Consider the following 22,531-nt stretch of genomic DNA (forward strand, 5'->3'; position numbering starts at 1 on the left):
TTTAACATAATTATTGTTTTATTTACAGCACAAATGTCCATTAACAAACATCTTATATACACTTTACCTGACCTCAAAAATGCATATGTTTGTTCAGGATGATAAGATGTCCCACATTATAGCTAAATGCAACAACAATAGGCTCATGACGTGTTATATTTTAAATCAACCCCTGTTGATTTTCAATATCCAATTACTTGCAATAGTTTTGTGCCTGTAGGTATTTGAAAAAAAAAAAAAGTAACAAAGAAAATAGAAATATGATAATGCCTGAACCATATAGAATTACAGAGTCCTCTAGTGGTCAAAATGCTGTATTAGCATGTGCAGCGCCATTGAGGGCTTCCACCATTTTAATGTAGTCAACTGGGTGGCTGAACCCTCTTGGTGGCCTTGTTCGAGTCATGTCTAACCCGGGTCATCAGGAGGGATCAGCCAATCGCAAAGAAGAAAATTGACTACTTCAAAATGGAGATTGCCTCAATGGCACTGCCCATGCTGTCACAGATGCTATAATGGTCCAGATACAAAGATGAAACCCCCATCTAGCGCTATGGCCTGAACCTAATGTGCATTATGGGTAATATTACCCACAATCCCAATACAAATCCAGAATTCAAGACGTGATGTCATTGTAATAAAATAACAGCATTCACCCTTTGCATGCCATCTATGTTTTTTATTAGGACGTCATACACAAACCATGACATGCTATAAGAATATGTTTGTTATAGAGCGCTTGCCATCATGTCAAGGGGACTCACTTGAAGGGGTCAGTACTTTGTCCATATTATAAATACATACAGTACATACATTCTTATTTGAATCAACTAATTAGGACAGTATAATGACTTCCATTTACAGATATCATATTGTCCATCCAAAAACGATGTCCAAAGACTATATTGAGATGTACATTGATACAACATGTATACATATTTAGAAAACTGGTAATCATAAAATAGCAGGGATGAGATCAATTCCAGAAATTCAATTCAAATCGCTCTCCCTGTAAATCCCATTTAATTAAATTCAAGTTCCGGATCAATCTTTAATTTCAGAGATAATTCCATTCAACTCAATATTATCACAACAATTCAACAAATTCCAACTCTAATTCAGTTCCCTCAGGCTTTGAGGCTGACCATATCACTGTTCAGACAGCCTAGCTATACCTGAAATATAGAAATACAAGTTGAAATGATTCAAATCAAATCATACAGTCAATGTTTGATGCTATATGTGCATTCACTTTATTAACTGGTTTTACAATTCCAATTCAAAAAGTCCAAACAATCTAATTCCAGTTCAATTCCATAGCTTGAAGACTTTTTAAAAATGAATTTAATTTAATTAAATTCTCCACTTCATGAGTGAATTCAAACTATTTATTGGAATTTTAAATTAAATTAGAATTGACCCCAACCCAGTAAAATAGTAAGGACATATTTCAAATTGAAAATAAAAGTATAAATACAGAACAAAATGCAAGGCGCCACAGCTTTGAATGATTCAGTTCATTTGAAAATAAAATAGATTTGGGTAGAGGCGGCAAAAAGTCATTTGAAAATAGAACTAATCCAAGTGGACCCTCGTTTTTTTACTGACTGTAAGACACAGTGAGCTCCAAAAGTATTGGGACAGTGACACACGTTTTGTCGTTTTAGCTGTATCAGCTGTATTAGCTGTATTAGCTGTAGCTGTATCATTTCAAATACAGAGTACAATGACTATAAGGTTAAAGTATCATTTAAAATCCAAAGTGCTGGAGTACAGAGCAAAAAATAAAAATGTGTCACTGTCCCAATACTTTTGGAGCTCACTGTACATACATAAGTCCATTACTGCATATTCTCAGTTCACATAAAACAGTGAAAAATTATGACCAGCGGCTTACATTCCTTTCAGCGTAAAAATATGTATGTCTGCCACATCCAAAATAATGTGTTCAAAGTATAACCAAAAGACAATAAGCTGTGTCGATTTTTAACAGGAAAGGTGACTGACATGACGACAACCCAGAAGTCTAACAAAAACTATCTACTGATTACAATAGGGAGAAAGTGGGAACATTTGTTCTAATATACAGGACAGTTTGATTTGATTGATTCAACAGCACAGTATCTAAAATAAATCACAACTCCATACATAGTACATCACGTGAATGAGCACTTCACGATTTACCAAAAAATGACTTTTATTTGTTAACAGATATCCATCAATCAACGACCTTAGAATGAACTCAACCACCAGCTTATATGGATCACTAAAAAATACAAGTTTGATGGTATTTCATGGTTTGTACAAATTTCCAGCCATTTTAGTGCAAAAGGCCTCAGGGGAGCACTGGGCTGCAGGTAAGAGAGCAAGTCTGGAGAAAAGCATGATCATTATGTCAATTCATTTAGGCACTGGGTTCTTTATAAACTTGGTACTTGCAATTGGTTTGAAATTTGCCTGAGCTATTTTAAAAGTGGTAGAACATAACCGTGCTCAGAAAAGTGCAATTGTCACTTTTGACAACATTTTCCTTGGAGCTGAGAAGGGTGAAATTGTAAGGGGGAAGAAGGAGAAAATAGTCTTGAAAAGGAAAGTGTTGTGATTGCATCCCTCTATATGACAGCTGACACTGCTGTGTGTGTGTGTGTGTGTGTGTGTATGTGTGTGTGTAGACATAAGTGTGTGCTCTTGCATATGTACACTACTGTTCAAAAGTTTGGGGTCACTTAGAAATGTCCATGTTTTTTCAAGAAAAGCACATTTTCTGTCCTTTAAAATAACATCAAATTGATCAGAAATACAGTGTAGACATTGTTAATGTTGTAAATTACTATTGTAGCAGGAAACCTATCTACATAGGCGTACAGAGGTCCATTATCAGCAACCATCACTCCTGTGTTCCAATGGCACATTGTGTTAGCTAATCCAAGTATATCATTTTGAAAGGCTAATTGATCATTAGAAAACCCCTTTGCAATTATGTTAGCACAGCTGAAAACTGTTGTACAGATTAAAGAAGCAATAAAACTGTCCTTCTTTAGACTAGTTGAGTATCTGGAGCATCAGCATTTGTGGGTTTGATTACAGGCTCAAAATGACCAGAAACAAAGACCTTCTGAAACTCTGCAGCCTATTCTTGTTTTGCGAAATGAAGGCTATTCCATGTCAGAAATTGCCAAGAAACTGAACATCTCGTACAACAATGTGTGCCACTCCCTTCACAGAACAGCGCACATGCAATAGCCTTAATTTTCTCAGAACAAGAAAAGACGGATGAGATTCAGGAAAAAGGTCTTTGTTTCTGGCAATTTTGAGCCTGTAATCGAACCCGAAAATGCTGAAGATACTCAACTAGTCTAAAGAAGGACAGTTTTATTTCTTCTTTAAATCAGTACAACCATTTTTAGCTGTGCTAACATTATCAATTAGTCTTTCAAAATGATATACTTGGATTAGCTAATACAATGTGCCATTGGAACACAGGAGTGATGGTTGCTGACAATGGGCTATGTATGACTATGTAGATATTCCATTACAAAAAAAATCTGCCGTTTCCAGCCACAACAGTCATTTAAAACAGTAATGTCTACACTGTATTTCTGATCAACTTGATGTTATTTTAATGGATATTTTTTTAAATATTTTCTTTCAAAAACAAGGACATTTCTAAGTGACCCCAAACTTTTGAACATTAGTGTATGTGCATGCTTGTGTGAAGACATCACACTAGCCTAAGATCCACAATAGACCAACGCTAGTTTCCAGATAACAACAGGGCTGAGGTCCTCCCCACCACCATGGGGACACAGTCTATGAGCCCAGCCAGTATGTTCCTGTGCTGGGGAGGGCTATAAACCAGAGTTGTGCACACTGGGGATGGGGTAGAACTTGGACACTCGGCTCTGGGTCGTGGGGTTAAGGCATTCCGACTCCCCGCTCATCTTGAAAAAGACCTCCTGCTCCTGGAGCTTGCGTGTGAATTCCTCCTCCAAGGCCTACATGTGCCAGAAGAGGAAAGACAACAGACTCAATCATCCAAAACAACAACTTACACTGAGGCTATGTCATGATTCTCCACACTGTGCACTTACAAACTCCCAGTCATGGAGTCAAAAGCAATGGATTGGTGTAATCATTGGCTAGAGGAAGTTTCCACCATTGTTACATCCATGCAAGTGCATTTTAGGAGAATCGCAACGCAGCATGAAACTTTAAAGGATGAGAACATAAGAGGGTTGTAAACATGGATAGGTCTTTGTTTCACCTTCTTCCTGGGCCGCAGTTTCTCCCTCCACTCCTGCAGCTCCTGGCTGTGCTCTTCATCGAGCTCCTTCAGCTTCTGAGTCTCGTGTTCAATCAGGAGATGGCACTTCTCATTCTGAAACACACAACAGCAGGAACAGGGTTACCTACTGGAGCTACCTACATACATAATGGGGATGCCTAGTCAGTTAAAAAACAATGCATTCAACCGAAATGGGTCTTCTGCATTTAACCCAACCCTTCTGAATCACAGAAGTGCGGGGATCTGCCTTAATCAACGTCATCGGCGCCCGGGGAGTAGTAGTTGTTGGGGGTTCCCTGCCCTGCTGAAGGGCAGAACAGCAGATTTTTCCACCTTGCTAGCTCAGGGATTCGAACCAGCGACCTTTCAGTTACCGACCCAATGCTCTTAACCGCTAGGCTACCTTAAAAGGAATTGTATCACAATCCGTGTTTTAAGGAAAGGACAATAGCAAAACATGCCAGAATGTCTATCCGCAGGCCTTCATCATTGGTGGAATGTAGGATTTGCCCCATTCTGAGCTGTGAGCTGCGCTGTTCAGCAGCCATGGTGCTGAAACTGGCAATCAGCTATCCGCTTTACCTAGCGTTTGACCGTGGAAGGTGTCCATGGTGCTAAAACATTGCTTGTGTGTGCGCCAGTGCATGACACTTTGGAGTTACCACAAGCTCCTTTATTTTAACAGTGCATTCAGAAAGTATTGAGACCCCTTGACTTTTTCCACATTTTGTTACCTTACAGCTTTATTCTAAAACTGATTAAAACGTGTTAGTGTCATAATATATATTTTCACCAATTTCTCTTCTGACTGAATAGTCCATGACACAAGAGCTGAGGCAACAGAGTAGATGGGCAAAGGTTGGTTTGATGCAGCAATTTGATGGATGCTCATGATGACAACATCTCCCTCAACATGATCAAGACAAAGGAGATGATTGTGGACTACAGGAAAAAGACAACCGAGCATGCCCCCTTTCTCATCGACGGGGCTGTAGTGGAGCAGGTTGAGAGCTTGAAGTTCCTTGGTGTCCACATCACCAACGAACTAACATGGTCCAAGCACACCAAGACGGTCGTAAAGAGGGCACGGCAAAACCTATTCCCCCTCAGGAGACTGAAAAGATTTGGCATGGGTCCTCAGATCCTCAAAAGGTTCTACAGCTGCACCATCGAGAGCATCCTGACTGGTTGCATCACTGCCTTGTATGGCAATTGCTCGTCCTCCGACCGCAAGGCACTACAGAGGGTAGTGCGAACGGCCCAGTACATCACTGGGGCCAAGCTTCCTGCCATCCAGGACCTCTATACCAGGCAGTGTCATAGGAAGGACCTAAAAATTGTCAAAGACTCCAGCCACCCTAGTCATAGACTGTTCTCTCTGCTACCACATGGCAAGCGGTACCGGAGCGCCAAGTCTAGGTCCTAGAGGATTCTAAAGAGCTTCTACCCACAAGCCATAAGACTCCTGAACATCTAATCAAATGGCTACCCAGACTATTTGCATTTTTTTCAACTGCATTGTTGGTTATGTAAGCATTTCACTGTTGTATTTGGCGCATGTGACTAATACAATTTGATTATATTTATCATTACATAAAGAGTCCCCGTTATTTATTCTCTATGATTTGATTATATTTATTAAGATCCCCATTAGCCGACACCAATGGCGACAGCTAGTCTAAACTGGGGTTCGACACATAACGATAAAGACAGACAAAATAGTTTACAATTGACATACATTTAAAAACATTAACATGTAGTGTGCATCTATCAGTTACACATACTGTACATGTCAATACATACACACAACAAGTAGGTCACATGTGGGAGAAACGCTGTGCAGTGAGGTGTTGCTTAATTTGTTTTGCTGTTCACTTGCACAATGTGAGATGGAAAAGAGTTCCATGCACTCATGGCTCTGTATAATTGCATATAGATTGTATATAGACTTTTTCTATTGTATTATTGACTGTATGTTTGTTTATTCCATGTGTAACTATGTGTTGTTGTTTGTGTCGCACTACTTTGCTTTATCTTGGACAGCTCGCAGTTGTAAATTAGAACTTGCTCTCAACTAGCCTACCTGCTTAAATAAAGGTGAAAAAAATACAAAATAAATACTGTATGTTTCCTTGAATTTGTTCTGGACCTGGGGACTGTGAAAAGACCCCTAGTGGCATGTCTGCTGGGGTAAGTGTGTGTGTCAGCTGTGTGTAAGTTGACTATGCAAACAATTTGGCATTTCCAACACATTTCTTATAAAAACAAGAAGTGATGCAGTCAGTCAGACTGGCATGCATAGTATTAATATCAGCCCTCTGATTACAATGAAGAGCAAAACATGCCGCTCTGTTCTGGACCAGCTGCAGCTTAACTAGGTTTTTCGTTGCAGCACTTGACCATATGACTGGACAATAATCAAGATAAGATAAAACTAGAGGACTTGCTTTGTGGAGTGTGGTGTCAAAAAAGCAGAACATCTCTTTATTATGGACAGACCTCTCCCCATCTTTACAACCATTGAATCTATATGTTGACCATGACAGTTTACAATCTAAAGTAACACCAAGTAATTTAGTCTCCTCAACTTGTTCAACAGCCACACCATTCATTACCAGATTCAGTTGAGGTCTAGAACTTAGGGGATTTGTACCTTTCCTAGTGGCTGGGGATTTTAATGCAGGGAAACTTAAATCCGTTTTACCAAATTTCCACCAGCATGTTAAATGTGCAACCAGAGGGGAAAAGAACTCGAGACCCCCTTTACTCCACACACAGAGACGCGTACAAAGCTCTCCCTTGCCCTCCATTTGGCAAATCTGACCATAACTCTATCCTCCTGATTCCTGCATACAAGCAAAAATTAAAGTAGGAAGCACCAGTGACTTGGTCAATAAAAACAAAATAGTCAGATGAAGCAGATGCTAAGCTACAGGATGGTTTTGCTAGCACAGACTGGAATATGTTCCGGGATTCTTCTGATGGCATTGAGGAGTACGCCACATCAGTCACTGGCTTCATCAATAAGTGCATCGATGACGTCGTCCCCACAGTGACTGTACGTACATACCCCAACCAGAAGCCATGGATTACAGGCAACATCAGCACTGAGCAAAAGGGTAGAGCTGCCGCTTTCAAGGAGCGGGAAATTCTGCTATGCCCTCTGACGAACCACACCGGCTCCGATGCTCGTCGGATGTGGCAGGGCTTGCAAACTATTACAGACTACAAAGGGAAGCACAGCCGAGAGCTGCCCAGTGACACGAGCCTACCAGACGAGCTAAATGACTTCTATGCTCGCTTCGAGGCAAGTAACACTGAAACATGCATTAGAGCATCAGCTGATCTGGGCGGCTGTGTGATCAAGCTCTCCACAGCCTTTAAACAAGTCAATATTCACAAGGCCACAGGGCCAGACGGATTACCAGGACGTGTACTCAAAGCACGCGCTGACCAACTAGCAAGCGTCTTCACTGACATTTTCAACATGTTTCAAGCAGACCACTACAGTCCTTGTGCCCAAGAAAACTAAGGTAACCTGCCTAAATGACTCCGGCCAGTAGCACTCACATCTGTAGACATGAAGTGCTTTGAAAGGCTGGTCATGGCTCACATAAACACCATTATCCCAGAAACCCTAGACCCACTCCAATCTGCATACAGTCCTAACAGATCCACAGATGATGTAGTCTCTATTGCACTCCACACTGCCCTTTCCCTCCTGGACAAAAGGAACACCTATGTGAGACAGCTATTCATTGACTACAGCTCAGCATTCAACACCATAGTGCCCTCAAAGCTCATCACTAAGCTAAAGATCCTGGGACTAAACACCTCCCTCTGCAACTGGATCCTGGACTTCCTGATGGGCCGCCCCCAGGTGGTAAAAGTAGGTAACAACACATCCGCCACACTGATCCTCAAAACAGGGGCACGTCAGAGGTGCATGCTCAGTCCCCTCCTATACTCCCTGTTCACTCATGACTGCACAGCCAGGCACGACTCCAACACCTTCAATAAGTTTACCGATGACACAACAGTGGTAGGCCTGATCGCTGACAACAACGAGACAGCCTATAGGGAGGAGGTCAGAGACCCGGCCGTGTGGTGCCAGGACTACAACCTCTCCCTCAACGTGCTCAAGACCAAGGAGATAATTGTGGACTACAAAGTTGTAGCAGAGGTCGGGGAGGGCCTTGTAGCCATCCTGAAATGGGGAGAAACAATGGTTGAGAGTTTTTGAAGAGCGAGTACTACAGGTGATGTGTTGATAGAACTTCTGTAGCGTTTTCCTCAGATATGCAGTTTCTAGTTTGCACAAGGTCCAGTGTAGTTCCTTGAGAGCTGTCGTGGTATCGGCTTGAGGGGGAATACACATAGCTGTGACGATAATCGAAGAAAATTATCTAGGGAGGTAATGCCGTCTGCATCTGATTGTGAGGTATTCTAGGTCGAGTGAACAAATGGACTTGAGTTCCTGCACGTTACCTCAATCACACCATGAGTAGTTAATCATGAAACATACACCTCCGCCTTTTTTCTTCCCGGAGAGTTCTTTATTCCTATCCTAAATGTATTGAAAACCCAGCTGGCTGTATGGATGGGGACAGTACATCCGGAGAGAGCCATTATTCCATGAAACAGAGTACGTCTCTCTGGAAGGAGACCCTCGCCCTGAGCTCGTCAACTTTGTCCAGGGACAGAACATTAGCGAGTAATATACTCGGAAGCGGTGGAAGGTGTGTACGCCTCCTGAGTTGGACTAAAGGTCCCCCCCCGAAAACCTCTTCACCGGCAGCGTCTTGGATTAGCCTCTGGGATAAGTTCAATCGCCTTGGAAGGTATGAACAAAGGATCCAATTCAGGAAAGTCGTGATACCTGGTCGAAATGATGTTGAGTTTCCGTTTCACTGTATGTAATAATGCTAAGAACATTCTGGGCTAGGGGTAAGTGTGTGTGTGTACCTGAAGCTGCTGCAGCTCTCTGATGTTGGAGTCACACTGCAGCTGCAGGTCTCTCATCTGGTTCTCATGTTTCTGATGTTGATGGAGTCTCTCGTTCTTCTGCCTCTTCTCCTCCTGGGCTGCAAACTGTAACAAAAAACACACACCTCACATGATTCTGTTGAAAAAAATATATAACTGTGTGTGTACACACACTATAAAATACCTGTTTGATCTTCTCCCTTTCCTGCTCCGGGGTGCCAGGTGCAGAGGTGATGCGGAGGCTCTTCTTGAACATGGCCATGCGTGTCTTGGCATCACCCCGCTGGATCTTCGGCAGACGACCTCTCTCCTGGGCCTGTCTGTTCTTCATCTCCTCAATCAGACGCTGGTTGTAGCGCTGCATCTGCTCCATTTCCTACACGACACATTTCAATTATTAACCTTTATTTAACTAGGGAAGTCAGTTAAGAACAAATTCTTATATGCAATGGCGGCCTACCAAAAGGCAAAAGGCCTCCTGCGAGGATAAAAAAATAAATAAATTAAAACACACATCACGACACGAGACACCACAACACTACATAAAGAGAGACATAAGACAACAACATAGCATGGCAGCAACACCACATGACAACAGCACAATATGGTAGCAGCACAAAACCTGGTACAAACATTATTGGGCACAGACAACAGCAAGAAGTTAGAGACAACAATACATCACGCGAAGCAGCCACAAATGTCAGTAAGAGTGTCCATTCAATACTTTATCTGGATCCACAATAAAATGCATTGAAATGAGAGCTCTAACCTTTCAGCACACTTTCAAATCACCCATTAATGTCAAAATGTAATGCACCTCACAGTCTACCCTCAGTCCAGATTACCTGATGTAGATAATACCAATACTGGATTGTACTTCACCAGAGCTGTTCAGTAGGTCCCAGAGCCCTTACCTTCTCGTGTCTCTTGAGCAGCTGGTGTCTCTGCATGAAGTACTGGTCCTTGAGCTGCTGCTTGAGCAGCTGGTGCTTCTCCTGCAGGTGGCGCTCTTCCAGCTCCCACATGGCTGCCTCTCGAGCTGAGGGAGGAGGCCAGAGACACGTCAGGCGGGGTGGTAACGCAACACACACACACACACACAAGCAGCATTTCCGGTAAAGAGCACCATCTGGCAAGACAGGCTGGTCACAAATAAGTCATTCAGGAAATTGCATCACTGTGGTGGGAAAGTTATAACACAACACTCCACTGAGAACTTCACCATTTACAATAGTATTATTTCACTATCAAATCCTTCATATAGCAGAAGGATTGAGGTAGCCATTGAGGTAGCCAAGGTGAAGTCATGTTAAATGATTGAGATCTCTCTCTTAGGCAGTCTCTTTATGGTAGTCTGTGGTAAGTATATGTATTTTTTCACAAAGCTGTTGTATGTGGCTAGGTTTGCTGTGTTCATAAGACTCTGTGGTACTGTGCATTTCTCCCTCACATCTCATGAGCGGTTGTATCTGGTTAAGTTTGAAAAGTGCATTCGGAAAGAATTAATTCCCCATTCCCTTTTACATAATATATATATATATATATTTTAAAATCTACCATAACGACAACCTGAAAACTGGTTTTAGACATTTTTTGCTAATTTAAAAAAATAAATCCCTTTACATAAGTATTCAGACCCTTTGCTATGAGACTCGAAACTGAGCTAAGGTGCATCCTGTTTTCATTGCCCATCCCTGGGATGATTGGAGTCCACCTGTGGTAAATTCAATTGATTAGACATGATTTGGAAAGGCACACACCTGTCTACATAAGGTCCCACAATTGACTGTGTCAGAGCAAAAACCAAGCCATGAGGTTGAAGGAATTCTCCGTAGAGCTCTGAGACAGGATAATGTTGAGGCACAGATCTGGGGAAGGGTACCAAAACATTTCTGCAGCATTGAAGGACCCAAGAAAACAGTGACCCCCATCATTCTTAAATGGAAGACGTTTGGAACCACCAAGACTCTTCCTAGAGCTGGCCACCCAGCCAAACTGAGCAATCGGGTGAGAAGGACCTTGGTCAGGGAGGTGACCAAGAACCCAATGGTCACTCTGACAGAGCTCCAGAGTTCCTCTGTGGAGATGGGAGAACCTTCCAGAAGGACAACCATCTCTGCAGCACTCCAGCAAATCAGGCCTTTATGGTAGACTGGCCAGATGAAAAACACTCCTCAGTAAAAAGCATGACAGACCGCTTGGAGTTTGCCAAAAGGCACCTAAAGGACTCTCAAGACCATGAGAAACAAGATTCTCTTGTCAGATGAAACCAAGATTGAGCTCTTTGGCCTAAATATCCAGTGATGTCTGGAGGAAACCTGGCACCATCCCTACGATGAAACATGGTGGTGGAAGCATCATGCTGTGGGGATGTTTTTCAGCAGCCGGGACTCAGTCAGAATCGAGAGAAAGACGAACAGAGCAAATTACAGAAAGATCCTTGATAAAAACCTGCTCCAGAGCACTCAGGACCTCAGACTGGGGCAAAGGTTCACCTTTCAACAGGACAACGACTCTAAGCACACAGCCAAGATAAAGCAGGAGTGGCTTCGGGGACAAGTCTCTAAATGTCCTTGAGCGGCCCAGCCAGAGCCCGGACTTGAACCCGATCAAACACCTCTTGAGAGACTTGAAAATATCTGGGTAGCGACGCTGCCCCATCCAACCTGACAGAGCATGAGAGGATCTGCAGAGAAGAATGGGAGAAACTCCCCAAATACAGGTGTGCCAAGCTTGTAGCGTCATACCAAAAAAGACTTGAGGTTGTAATTTCTGCCAAATGTGCTTCAACAAAAGTACTGAGTAAATGGTCCGAATACTTCTGTAAATGTGATAGATTTTTTTGATTTTGGAGTTTTTTCTTTGTCATTATGGGATATTGTGTGTAGATTGATGTGGGCAAAAACAATTGAATCCATTTTAAAATAAGGCTGTAACGCAACAAGATGTGGAAAAATTCAACAAGTCTGAATACTTTCCAAATGCACTGATTTCATAGCTCTCTATGGTACTGTAAATCTCTCTCTCACGAGCTGTTGTATGTGGTTACGTTTGCTGTATTATAGCGCTTTATGGTACTGTAAATCTCTCTCTCACCTCTCATAAGCTGTTGTTTGTGGTTGAGGCAGTCTCTCTCGATGGTGGCGATCTCATGTTTGTGCTGTTGGATGATCTTCTTCAGGGCTCCATCCAACTCCTGCTGCTGCTTCTGCAGAAACTCCTGCTCCTGAGGATGGAGAGAAGGGATAGAGAGAAAGGGGGTATGGGGGACAGAAAGGGAGTGAGCAGGGATAAGGGGAGGAAGTGGGGCAAGGTAAAGGTATCAGAGGGTGATAAGAGAACAATGGGTAGATGGGGGTTCATTGACAGAAGATGGAGGGATGAGACATGGGCATGGGGAGGAGGGATGCAGGAGATGGTGGGGTAAGAAACAGACACATGGTGCGAATGAGGTATAGAAATGAGGCATGGGGATAAGGAACATTTAGAAAGGACAGGGGGTTAAGAGTTGATGACAGAGAGGGGAGAGAGAAGGAAAGAGGCAAACATGAGTGATTTTATTTATTGTGCATCACACACCAGGGACAGCCAAAACAGTGCAGACTACATGAAGGAACTTTCATAAATACCATGCCAACCACTACTATAGATCAACACAGTACAGTACTACACTCCAAAGAAGAAGCACATCATTGACTGCAGTCAGTGGGGCAAAGAGACAGTCAGAAGTCATGGGAATGATCCAACATTTGAGGAATGGATGGAAAGAGAGAAAAACATTTAACAACCCAGTCGAGATCCACAGTTTCCATGTATGACGACATCCAAATTGACATTCACAGAAAGAGTAAATTATACATAACATCATTACGGTAAAATAATATGCCTGGTTATTGTTGCTGAGGGGTATGTTTACATGATTATTAAACATGAAACCAAAGTTATTGTCCTGGTCATGCCTTTTGAAGCCATCATTGAGGAAAAGCTTTCCAATAGAAAATGAAGTTTAAAGATTCACTATGCAGAAATTGCTCTGCCATTTCCTGGATGTAATAGTAATACCTCATTTCAGTTTGTGACAAAACAAGGCAGTATAGTGTAGAGAATCATTGTACCATCTAAGCCACAGTGAAGTATATTTTCCATAACAAAAAATATAGTATTTTGAGCTGTTTGAAGCTGGTGTACAAAACCGAAAGTAAGATGCAAAAACTAAACTTAAGAAGCGAAAGCACAGAAATAACGCACATAGAACCGATCTACCGCTACTTAGACAAGCTTTCAACGAGAATGACAGATCTGTAACTGACATTTCCGTGTGAATTTGGTCGGGTCGCCCAGAAAGTGACATATTGCAGATTTAACAATGATTAATTATCTGATATTTCTCAGCAGGTTACACTACTATAACATTTACAATATTATACTTATTAACTTCTTAGGTTTTAATCCAAGAGCGTTAGCATAACCTAGAGTTAGCATAACCTAGAGTTACCAGAAAATACTCTCCATTGGATCACACCACAAAAAAAGGTTCAGCTCTGTTGCAGTCTCCCAAACAGAGTGTGATGTCACAGGTGGGGGCGTAACATACAGGACACACCTACAGTTACAGTGCGTGGCAGAAGAGATATCAAACAGAAGAAGAAGTACCAGTGTAGCAACACAGTGACAACACTGCAATACATCGACACCACAATGCTCGTATGTGCAGTCTCAATCTCAATCAGGTTTACACTTTGACGAAGACATACACATGTGAGCAGGAGGCCGGTAGAGACGGAGAGGGGGTGACAACTTACATCCTGCATCTGAGCGTTGAAGAGAGCACATGAGGACAACTGAAAAGACTGTATCATAATCTGGGCCACACCCTGTGGAGGAGAGCACACAGCGCACTCATCCAGATCAGGGAGAGAGCACACGCTACACACAGCAGGCTGAGGAAAACACACACAAAGACACACAAAGACCGACAGACACAGGCTAAGAAACACACCCGCACACCCAAAGACAGACACTCGCCTCGACACAAGCCGAGAAACACAAAGACAATCCAGTCAACAGGAACAACCACACACGCACACACCAGACACACTTTCCCAGAGTTTCTAAACCTTTTTCTGTTTTAGGGGTAGACTAAAGCAGGAGAGAGGCGCATGGCACAGTAGGAGGACGAAGTTAATTCAATTCAGGTTATTCATATGCATAACGAATACAGGATGGGTTAGTGTCGTTGTTGTCCTATTCATGCGTGGTCAGATTTGAGTTGCCTGTGCAGTAGGAACTACTAGTCACACTTCTATTCCAGCGATCAATACAAAACTGTGTTAAACTTCCATGCTCCCTTTCTGATTAGCTCCTTCTTTGATGGTCAGGTAAAAAACTGAGCTAACCAACTCCTGAAAACAATCATTTCAAAAATGGAGGGAAAAAGAAGAACAAGGGGGATGAGATCTTGTCCTCAACAATGCTCAGAGACATTTGAAGAGGGGTGTATTTGTGGGAGAAGATTTGAGAAAGTGTGTGTGAGAGTGAGTGAGTGAACATTTACCTTTGGAGTCTGAATGAGAGCTAGATCTTCCTTTAAGAGTTTCATGAGCGCTCTCCTCATGAATTTGGGTGACTGCTCAACTTCCTGTTTCACCTATAGTGTGGGAAAACTGGGAGTTGTAGTTTCCTGGACAGCTATGTACGGCAGCCATAATAACTTGGGAAAAGTCATGCAAGGACCTGATGAATTAATTTAGATATCCACAAACCCTGGTTTGATTGATAGTGTCTCCACGCTAGATCTCCAAGGGGTCGGTGTTCGATTTAATGAGGAAATGTTTTGCTTTGTTTGATTAGAAGAGTGTTCAAAACCTTTAGCGCAAAGACATGTTTCCAGTGTTTGAGGGATTAGAGTTGATTAGTTTCTGTTGACAGACTTGATACCTGCATGATTAAATCAGCTTGCAGTGTTAAGTAGGAAAACAAGCTTGTCTGGAATAATTCCCTAGTGTTACCTTCCCACCATGCAAGTCCTTTAGAGAGATTTAATCTTAAGTACAGAATGCTTCCACAGTGATCTCAAAAGAAGGTGCACACTACTAATCCAGTCTGTAAAATATCTTTTTAGTTTTGACCACAGACAGCTAAGGCAGTTTTGTTGAGACATGGCACCAAAATAATTTCCAGAGTTTTCTCCTGACCACAGTTATTTTTTTGTCAAGACATTCTCTTGGGACAGCTTGGTATTTGAATGTGCATCAATCTTGGGATCACTGGTCAGTAAGAAAACCCCCAATAGGAAAAGGCCTAAACGGCTACAATACTTCACAAGGCCATTGAAGTGTTTCATCAAAGATGTAATCCTATGAGCCTTTAACAAAATGAGTTTCCCAAAACCTGCCATCCCATCACCAAGCCCAACTCACACACACTCACACAAGCGACATGGTTACTTACACATAAATACAGTACAGTCAAATACATTTATGGACTAATATAACTTAGAATACAATATAAATAGCCATATAATACAATATGAAATTTAACAATATATAAAACAACTATGCCCGAAAGAAATATGGATTTTAAAGATTCATTCCAGGAGCCAGTGCAGATCCTGTATAGGTTCGAAGTAGTTACTATGTTCAGTTGAGCAGCGAGAAAGGTCAGTCTAATCAGGTGTGTAGGATTGCCATGCATGTATGAAATAACCACCATCACAGAGTTAGATAGAATTGGCTATGAGAGTTGCCTGAGAACACTTCACCAACATGGCAGAATACTTAAAAGCTTCCCAGATAGCTAATGGAGCTATAAGAGCAGCATAAATTAGAGACACAGTAAAGCTAAGCTACATTGCCTGTACTCTACACAGAACAAAGAATGCATCATTTATAGAACTTGGAAAAAGAAGCCACATCATTTTCAGATGTATGGCATGAATTTTAAAAAAGCACATTGTATGCATGACTAGTACCAAGAAATAAGGCAAGAGTTGCATGCCAAAGCTGTTGAGCAGAGAATCACCCTGTTGCATCCCAAAAATCATGAAAAAGGCATGATACGGGCTTATTATGGCTATAGACTATAATAAACAGTTTATAAACCATTTATAAACCCTTTATAAATTATACTCAAATGTAAGGAAGGTATCAACAGCAAGGAAAATGGGAGTTTATTTAGATATCAGCACACCAGCTCTGGTAAGTAAGCCCCAGTCCCCAACAGTCTCATGCACTTTCCATTCATGACAAGAGCTTGAGGCATTGCACATGCACAGACCCACGGCCCCTTACCTCCTTCTTGCGGTTCTTGAGCATGTTCTGGAACTTGGAGAGCTCCTTGTCCTGCTCGGCCTTGATGCGTTTTGCCTCGTCCCTCAGCCGGTTGGTATGGTCCTGCTCCAGCCGCTCGATGGTCTGCTTCTGTTTCTTCTCCAGATTCTCCACTTCCTGGTCGTACTGACGCTTCTTACCCTGAAGGAACACACATGGGATTAGTAAGATCAGGCCTTCACAAAGACAAATGCCTATCCTTAGTGGAATGGCAAACGCTTATTTTGATTATATTTATTATGGATCCCCATTCGCTGCTGCCAAGGCAGGGGTCCAGCAAAATGAAGGCACTTATACCATTTTTAAAACATTACAATACATTCACAACAGATTCTGACTCTGAGGGATGTATATTATTAAAGTATTCGAACATGTCCCAAAGGAATAACAGTTGCTCATTTTGTTATTCATTTCTATCTAAATACGTGTGCAGGATAAAAACCCATTGATATGAATCATCTGGTTTCCAAGGGGACATCCCTAGACAACAACAACGGCATGCACAGATAGATGCACCAGGATGGGTGACTTACAGTCATCTCCTGCTCGAAGCGGCGGTAGATCTGTTCTCTCTGCTGCTGCAGCTTGTCGCTGAGCGCCTGCTGGGCTCTATGCTCCTCCTTCTGCAGCAGACGCAGCTCTCTCAGCTCCTGGCGCCTGACAGCACACAACAACAACACTTCACATTTGGACTCAACAGATTTCCACCTTCAACTAATGAATAATAACGTATTATATTTCACTCCCGGGAGGGGCACGGAATCTGTCCCTCAGGTGACCGATTAATATCCTGATTTGACTCGAAATGGAGTCAAAATGGAATGAACCCAGCTCTCAACTCAAGACACCAATAGAGGAACAACAGATGACATTTGAGATGGAATATTTGTTTCACTGCTTTTTAAAACATACAGAGGCCAAAATAGACCATAAAAGTCTACCCATCATCATTGTTCATCAATCTTGGAGTTGTAAAAGCCAGAGAACTGAGCAATGAATGACAACTATTTATGGCAGGGCTCCGAAATGGGTCACATGCCATATTTAGTCACGGTAGAGAGGAGAGAAATACCTCAGGAATCTCATCTCCTCGTTCTTGGTGTCGTTATCGGTGACTATCTTTGACGTGGTCACACTGACCTCCACTCCGTCTACCATGAACTTACGGGTCTTCTTCAGAGTCTTCTTCTGCCGTCTCGTGTCCTGTGGAGAAAAGGAGTTTGTTTTATGTAATGTCTGAATTGAAGTGCATATGTTGGCCCCTTAAATAGGATGTTCACTTGAATGACACTATGTATATCCTGTATATAGGACACATTTGTCATCATTGGTCCTTATGCCTTGTTACCTGTATGGACACAGACCCCGCCTCAGCCTTTTTGGACAGGAAACTGGAGATGGATAGGTTGAGGTCCATGCTGTTGCTATCTGCTGCAGAGCTGCTCCCCGAGTCAGAATCCTTCTCCACATCTGGCTCCGACTTAACAGGAGTGCTTTCCTGGTCGGTCTTTGACTCCGAAACAGCATCCTGGGATGGAGCTTCCTCATCTGGTGGCTTCTCCTCCGTCTCGTCTGTGGTCCCCTCCTCAAGAATCACCAACGGTATTACATTATTGCCTCTTTGGGCTTCTGTGTCTGCAGAGACCTCTGTGGAGCCCTCAGCTGCGTCTACCTCTGCGTCTGTGTTGACGTCCGATTCTGTGTTGTCTGCGTCTGTGTCTTCATTCAAGTCGGTGTCTGTGTTTATGTCTGTGACCCCATCAGCCTCTGGTTTAACCTCCTCTGTCATCTCCTCAATGAGCGTCTCCTTCTCAATCTCCTCTGGTTTAGCATTGACCTCGGTCGATACGGCGCCAGGCTCTTCTAAAGCACTCCTAGGCTGGTCCCCTGGATCTGTGAATTTGGTGGGAGGCTGGAGAATCACCTCTGGCTCCTCTTTGATTGGTTCCTTCTTCACCTCCTCCTCTGTCTTCTTCTCCTCTACTTCTACTCTTTCCTTCAGGAATACTTGTGGAGGTCCATCCTCTACTTTCTCCTCTTCCCCTGTCTCCTCACTCACAATCACACTCTCCTGTGTGTCTGATGGTGCTTCTGACACAATGGTGATTTGACGGTCAGGAATCTCCTCAGGCTTTCCAGCAGGGCTTTCCTCTGGTTTGGGCTCCATGGCCTTCATCTGTCCATTGACTAAGTCCTCATTACTGGCATCAGACACCTCGTTCAGTTTCTCACCCTCTGCCCTGTCGCCCACGCTGGTCCCAAGGCCCTCGTCAGACAGCTTATCACTGGCCTTGTCCTCTGCAGTCTCAGGCTCTGTCTTCTCTGTGACTGAGTCCAGTGTAGAGGTGGTCTCAGAGAGCTTCTCATCCTCAGAGCTGGCCATGCTGGTGTCTGATGGCGCTCGCTTATGTCCGGGCACCACCTTGACAGAAACAACACATGGTCAATCAATGCTGTGAGACCTTTTGACCTTTTATGACATTGTACGACACTATTCCATAACAGATTATGAAAACAGTGTGCTATACTACATACCAGAGTTGCATCCGTCTCTTCTTCTTCATCTTCCTCTTTGCCTTCTTCTATCTCCTCTAAGACGTCAGCATTGGCCTCAGCAATCAGTTCTCTCAGCGGTTTGTTGTCAACTACACTGCTAACAAAGGGATGCTGTATGGAGTGGTGGGGAAACAAGGTAGTAAATTATCCCACAAGATACAGGAGCCTGCGTGTGACATCAGCACATCATTTAAATGAGGTGTTAGGGTGGGGTATTTCAGATGTTTGTTCTTCGCATGTGACAATAGAGGGAAAGAAGGATTGGAAACAATTTTTTTCATATGCAGGTTATCGGACATGCCGAGTCGTTCACCTGCAAGAGCTGGGCTGTGCACCACCTACGGTCCACATTCTTATCCAGTGCCTTCCTCAGAAAGTCATTGAACTCTGGTGACCTGCCAAACAGAGGGGAACCATATTTAAGACTACTATTTATTTTACCTTTATTTAACTAGGCAAGTCAGTTAAGAACAAATTCTTATTTTCAATGATGGCCTAGGAACAGTGGGTTCAGGGGCAGAACAAGAGATTTTTTTTAACCTTGTCAGCTCGGGGATTCGATCTTACAACCTTTCGGTTACTAGTCCAACGCTCTAACCACTAGGCTACCTGCCACCCCATACAATGAAACTATTTCAACACCTGGTCTAGGGTCTGTTTCTACGGCACTAGTCCTGACTCATTCCATCACCGCTCCCACTCTACAAAATTATTCTACACTCTCACCAGCGTGAAGGCTGCATGAGTGTGGGCGGATCGGCCTTGGCTATTCTCAGCAGGACTCTCATGGGGTTCATCTCGTGGTTAGGAGGTTCTATCTGTGCCAGCTCAATCAGGGTGACCCCCAGGGACCAGATGTCAGCCTTGTAGTCGTACGGACGGTCCTTAGATGTCTCACACATCACCACCTCTGGAGCCATCCTGGAGAACCAGAGGAAAGAGAGGTTGTTTTAGTATGTGTACGTGTGTGTCAGGGTTTAAGTTAGCCGGTAATAGTCGGCTTTTGGACAGTATTTTTTTATTTTTAAAAAGAGGATGAAGAAAATTGGCTCCGGCCAGTTGTCCGGGAAAAGAAGAAACCAATTCCCAAATGTGAAATCATACTTTTTAGCCTATTCATTGATGGAAATACCAGCCGATGTAAATACAATGCCTTTGGAAATGATTCAGACCCCCTAACTTTTTACACATTTTGTTAGGCCTCGCCAGCAGCATACCACCCTGCATACCACTGCTGGTTTGCTTCTGAAGCTAAGCAGGGTTGGTCCTGGTCAGTACCTGGATGGGAGACCAGATGCTGCTGGAAGTGGTGCTGGAGGGCCAGTAGGAGGCACTCTTTCCTCTGGTCTAAAAAAAAGAAAAGAAAAAAGAAATATCCCAATGCCCCAGGGCAGTGATTGGGGACACTGCCCTGTGTAGGGTGCCGTCTTTCGGATGAGACGTTAAAAGGGTGTCCTGACTCTCTGAGGTCATTAAAGATCCCATGGCACTTATTATCGTAAGAGTAGGGGTGTTAACCCTGGTGTCTTGGCTAAATTCCCAATCTGGCCCTTGAACCATCACGGTCACCTAATAATCCCCAGTTTACAATTAACTCATTAATCCCCCTCCTCTCCTCTGTAACTATTCCCCAGGTCGTTGCTGCAAATGAGAATGTGTTCTCAGTCAACTTACCTGGTTAAATAAATACAAATAAATAAAATTCTAAAATTGATTAAAGTGTCGTCGTCCCCCTGATCAATCTACATACAATAAATACCCCATAATGACAAATTAAAAACAGGATATTAGAAATGTTTGAAGAAAAGAAAAAGGAAATATTACATTTACATAAGTATTCAGACCCTTTACTCAGTACTTTGTTGAAGCACCTTCGGCAGCAATTACAGCCTCGATTCTTCCTGGGTATGACCTGTATTTGAGGAGTTTCTCCCAATTTGCTCTGCAGATCCTCTCAAGCTCTGTCAGGTTGGATGGGGAACATCGCTGCACAGCTATTTTCAGGTCTCTCCAGAGATGTTCGATTGGGTTCAAGTCCAGACTTAAGGACATTCAGAGACTTGTTCCGAAGCCACTTCTGCATTGTCTTGGCTGTGTGCTTAGGGTCATTGTCCTGTTGGAAGGTGAATTTTTGCCCCAGTCGAAGGTCCTGAGCGCTCTGGAGCAGGTTTTCATCAAGGATCTCTGTACTTTGCTCCGTTCATCTTTGCCTCGATCCTGACTAGTCTCCCAGTCCCTGCCGCGCTGAAAAACATCCCCACAGCATGATGCTGCCACCCCCATGCTTCAGCGTAAGAATTGTGCCAGGTTTCTTCCAGAAGTGATGCTTGGCATTCAGGCCAAATAGTTCAATCTTTCATCTGAACAGAGAATCTTGTTGCCCTGCATTTGAATGACTTGTTACTTTTATTTCTTATTCTTACCAGTATTTTTTTAAACTGCATTGCTGGTTAGGGGCTCGTAAGTAAGCATTTCACTGTAAGGTCTACCTACACCTGTTGTATTCGGCGCATGTGAATAATACAATTTGATTTGATTCTCAGAGTCCTTTATGTGCCTTTTGGCAAACTCCAAGTGGGCTGTCATGTGCATTTTACCCGAGGAGTGGCTTCCATCTGGCCACTCTACCATAAACGCCTGATTGGTGGAGGTCTGCAGAGATGGTTGTCCTTCTGGAAGGACAGAGGAACTCTAGAGCTATGTCAGAGTGACCATCGGGTTCTTGGTCACCTCCCTGACCAAGGCCCTTCTCCCCCGATTGCTCAGTTTGGCCGGGCGGCCAGCTCTAGGAAGAGTCTTGGTGATTCCAAACTTCTTCGATTTAAGAATGATGGAGGCCACTGTCTTCTTGGGGACCTTCAATGCTGCAGAAATGTTTTGGTACCATTCCCCAGATCTATGCCTCTACACAATACTGTATCGGAGCGCAACGGACAATTCCTTTGACTTCATGGCTTGGTTTTTGCTCTGACATGCACTGTCTATAGACAGGTCCCACAGTTGACAGGGCATGTCAGAGCAAAAACCAAGCCACCAATCAGGTGTGCAGACCTCCACCAATCAGGTGTGCCTTTCCAAATCATGTCCAATCAATTGAATTTGCACAGGTGAACTCCAATCAAGTTGTAGGAACATCTCAAGGGTGATCAATGGAAACAGGATGGACCTGAGCTCAATTTCGAGTCTCATAACAAAGGGTCTGAATACTTATGTAAATAAGGTTTTAAAAAAAACAGATTAAAAATAATAATATTAATAATATATAATATAATAATACATAAATGAGCAAAACATATATTTTTTTAAAGTTTTCGATTTACGAGGTATTTTGTGTAGATTCTTGATGATAAAAAAATCGATATATTTTAAAATAAGG

At 43.0% G+C, this 22,531-nt stretch overlaps 1 protein-coding gene across 3 annotated transcripts in view; it reads right to left on the reverse strand.

Annotated features, from left to right (window-relative positions):
* Positions 1-22,531, reverse strand: part of slka (STE20-like kinase a) — a 37,622-nt gene continuing 15,091 nt past the window's right edge. Inside the window, exons 6-19 of one of the 3 annotated variants that reach the window (XM_021611226.3) lie at positions 19,882-20,076; positions 19,469-19,550; positions 19,135-19,266; positions 17,948-19,021; positions 17,672-17,802; positions 17,133-17,256; positions 16,561-16,740; positions 14,826-14,918; positions 12,368-12,497; positions 10,186-10,310; positions 9,456-9,647; positions 9,251-9,376; positions 4,265-4,378; positions 1-3,995 (exon numbers count right to left, since the gene is read on the reverse strand). In XM_021611226.3, the coding sequence (XP_021466901.3) occupies positions 3,849-3,995; positions 4,265-4,378; positions 9,251-9,376; positions 9,456-9,647; positions 10,186-10,310; positions 12,368-12,497; positions 14,826-14,918; positions 16,561-16,740; positions 17,133-17,256; positions 17,672-17,802; positions 17,948-19,021; positions 19,135-19,266; positions 19,469-19,550; positions 19,882-20,076 (2,845 nt within the window). In that variant the 3' untranslated portion in view covers positions 1-3,848. Of the gene's footprint in view, positions 3,996-4,264; positions 4,379-9,250; positions 9,377-9,455; positions 9,648-10,185; positions 10,311-12,367; positions 12,498-14,073; positions 14,146-14,825; positions 14,919-16,560; positions 16,741-17,132; positions 17,257-17,671; positions 17,803-17,947; positions 19,022-19,134; positions 19,267-19,468; positions 19,551-19,881; positions 20,077-22,531 lie in introns of all 3 variants that reach the window. The other 2 variants (XM_021611228.3, XM_021611234.3) reach the window with 2 other exon arrangements.

This window comes from Oncorhynchus mykiss, chromosome 1, assembly GCF_057628025.1.
Source record: "Oncorhynchus mykiss isolate SJ-2025 chromosome 1, ASM5762802v1, whole genome shotgun sequence".
Taxonomy (NCBI): Eukaryota; Metazoa; Chordata; class Actinopteri; order Salmoniformes; family Salmonidae; genus Oncorhynchus; species Oncorhynchus mykiss.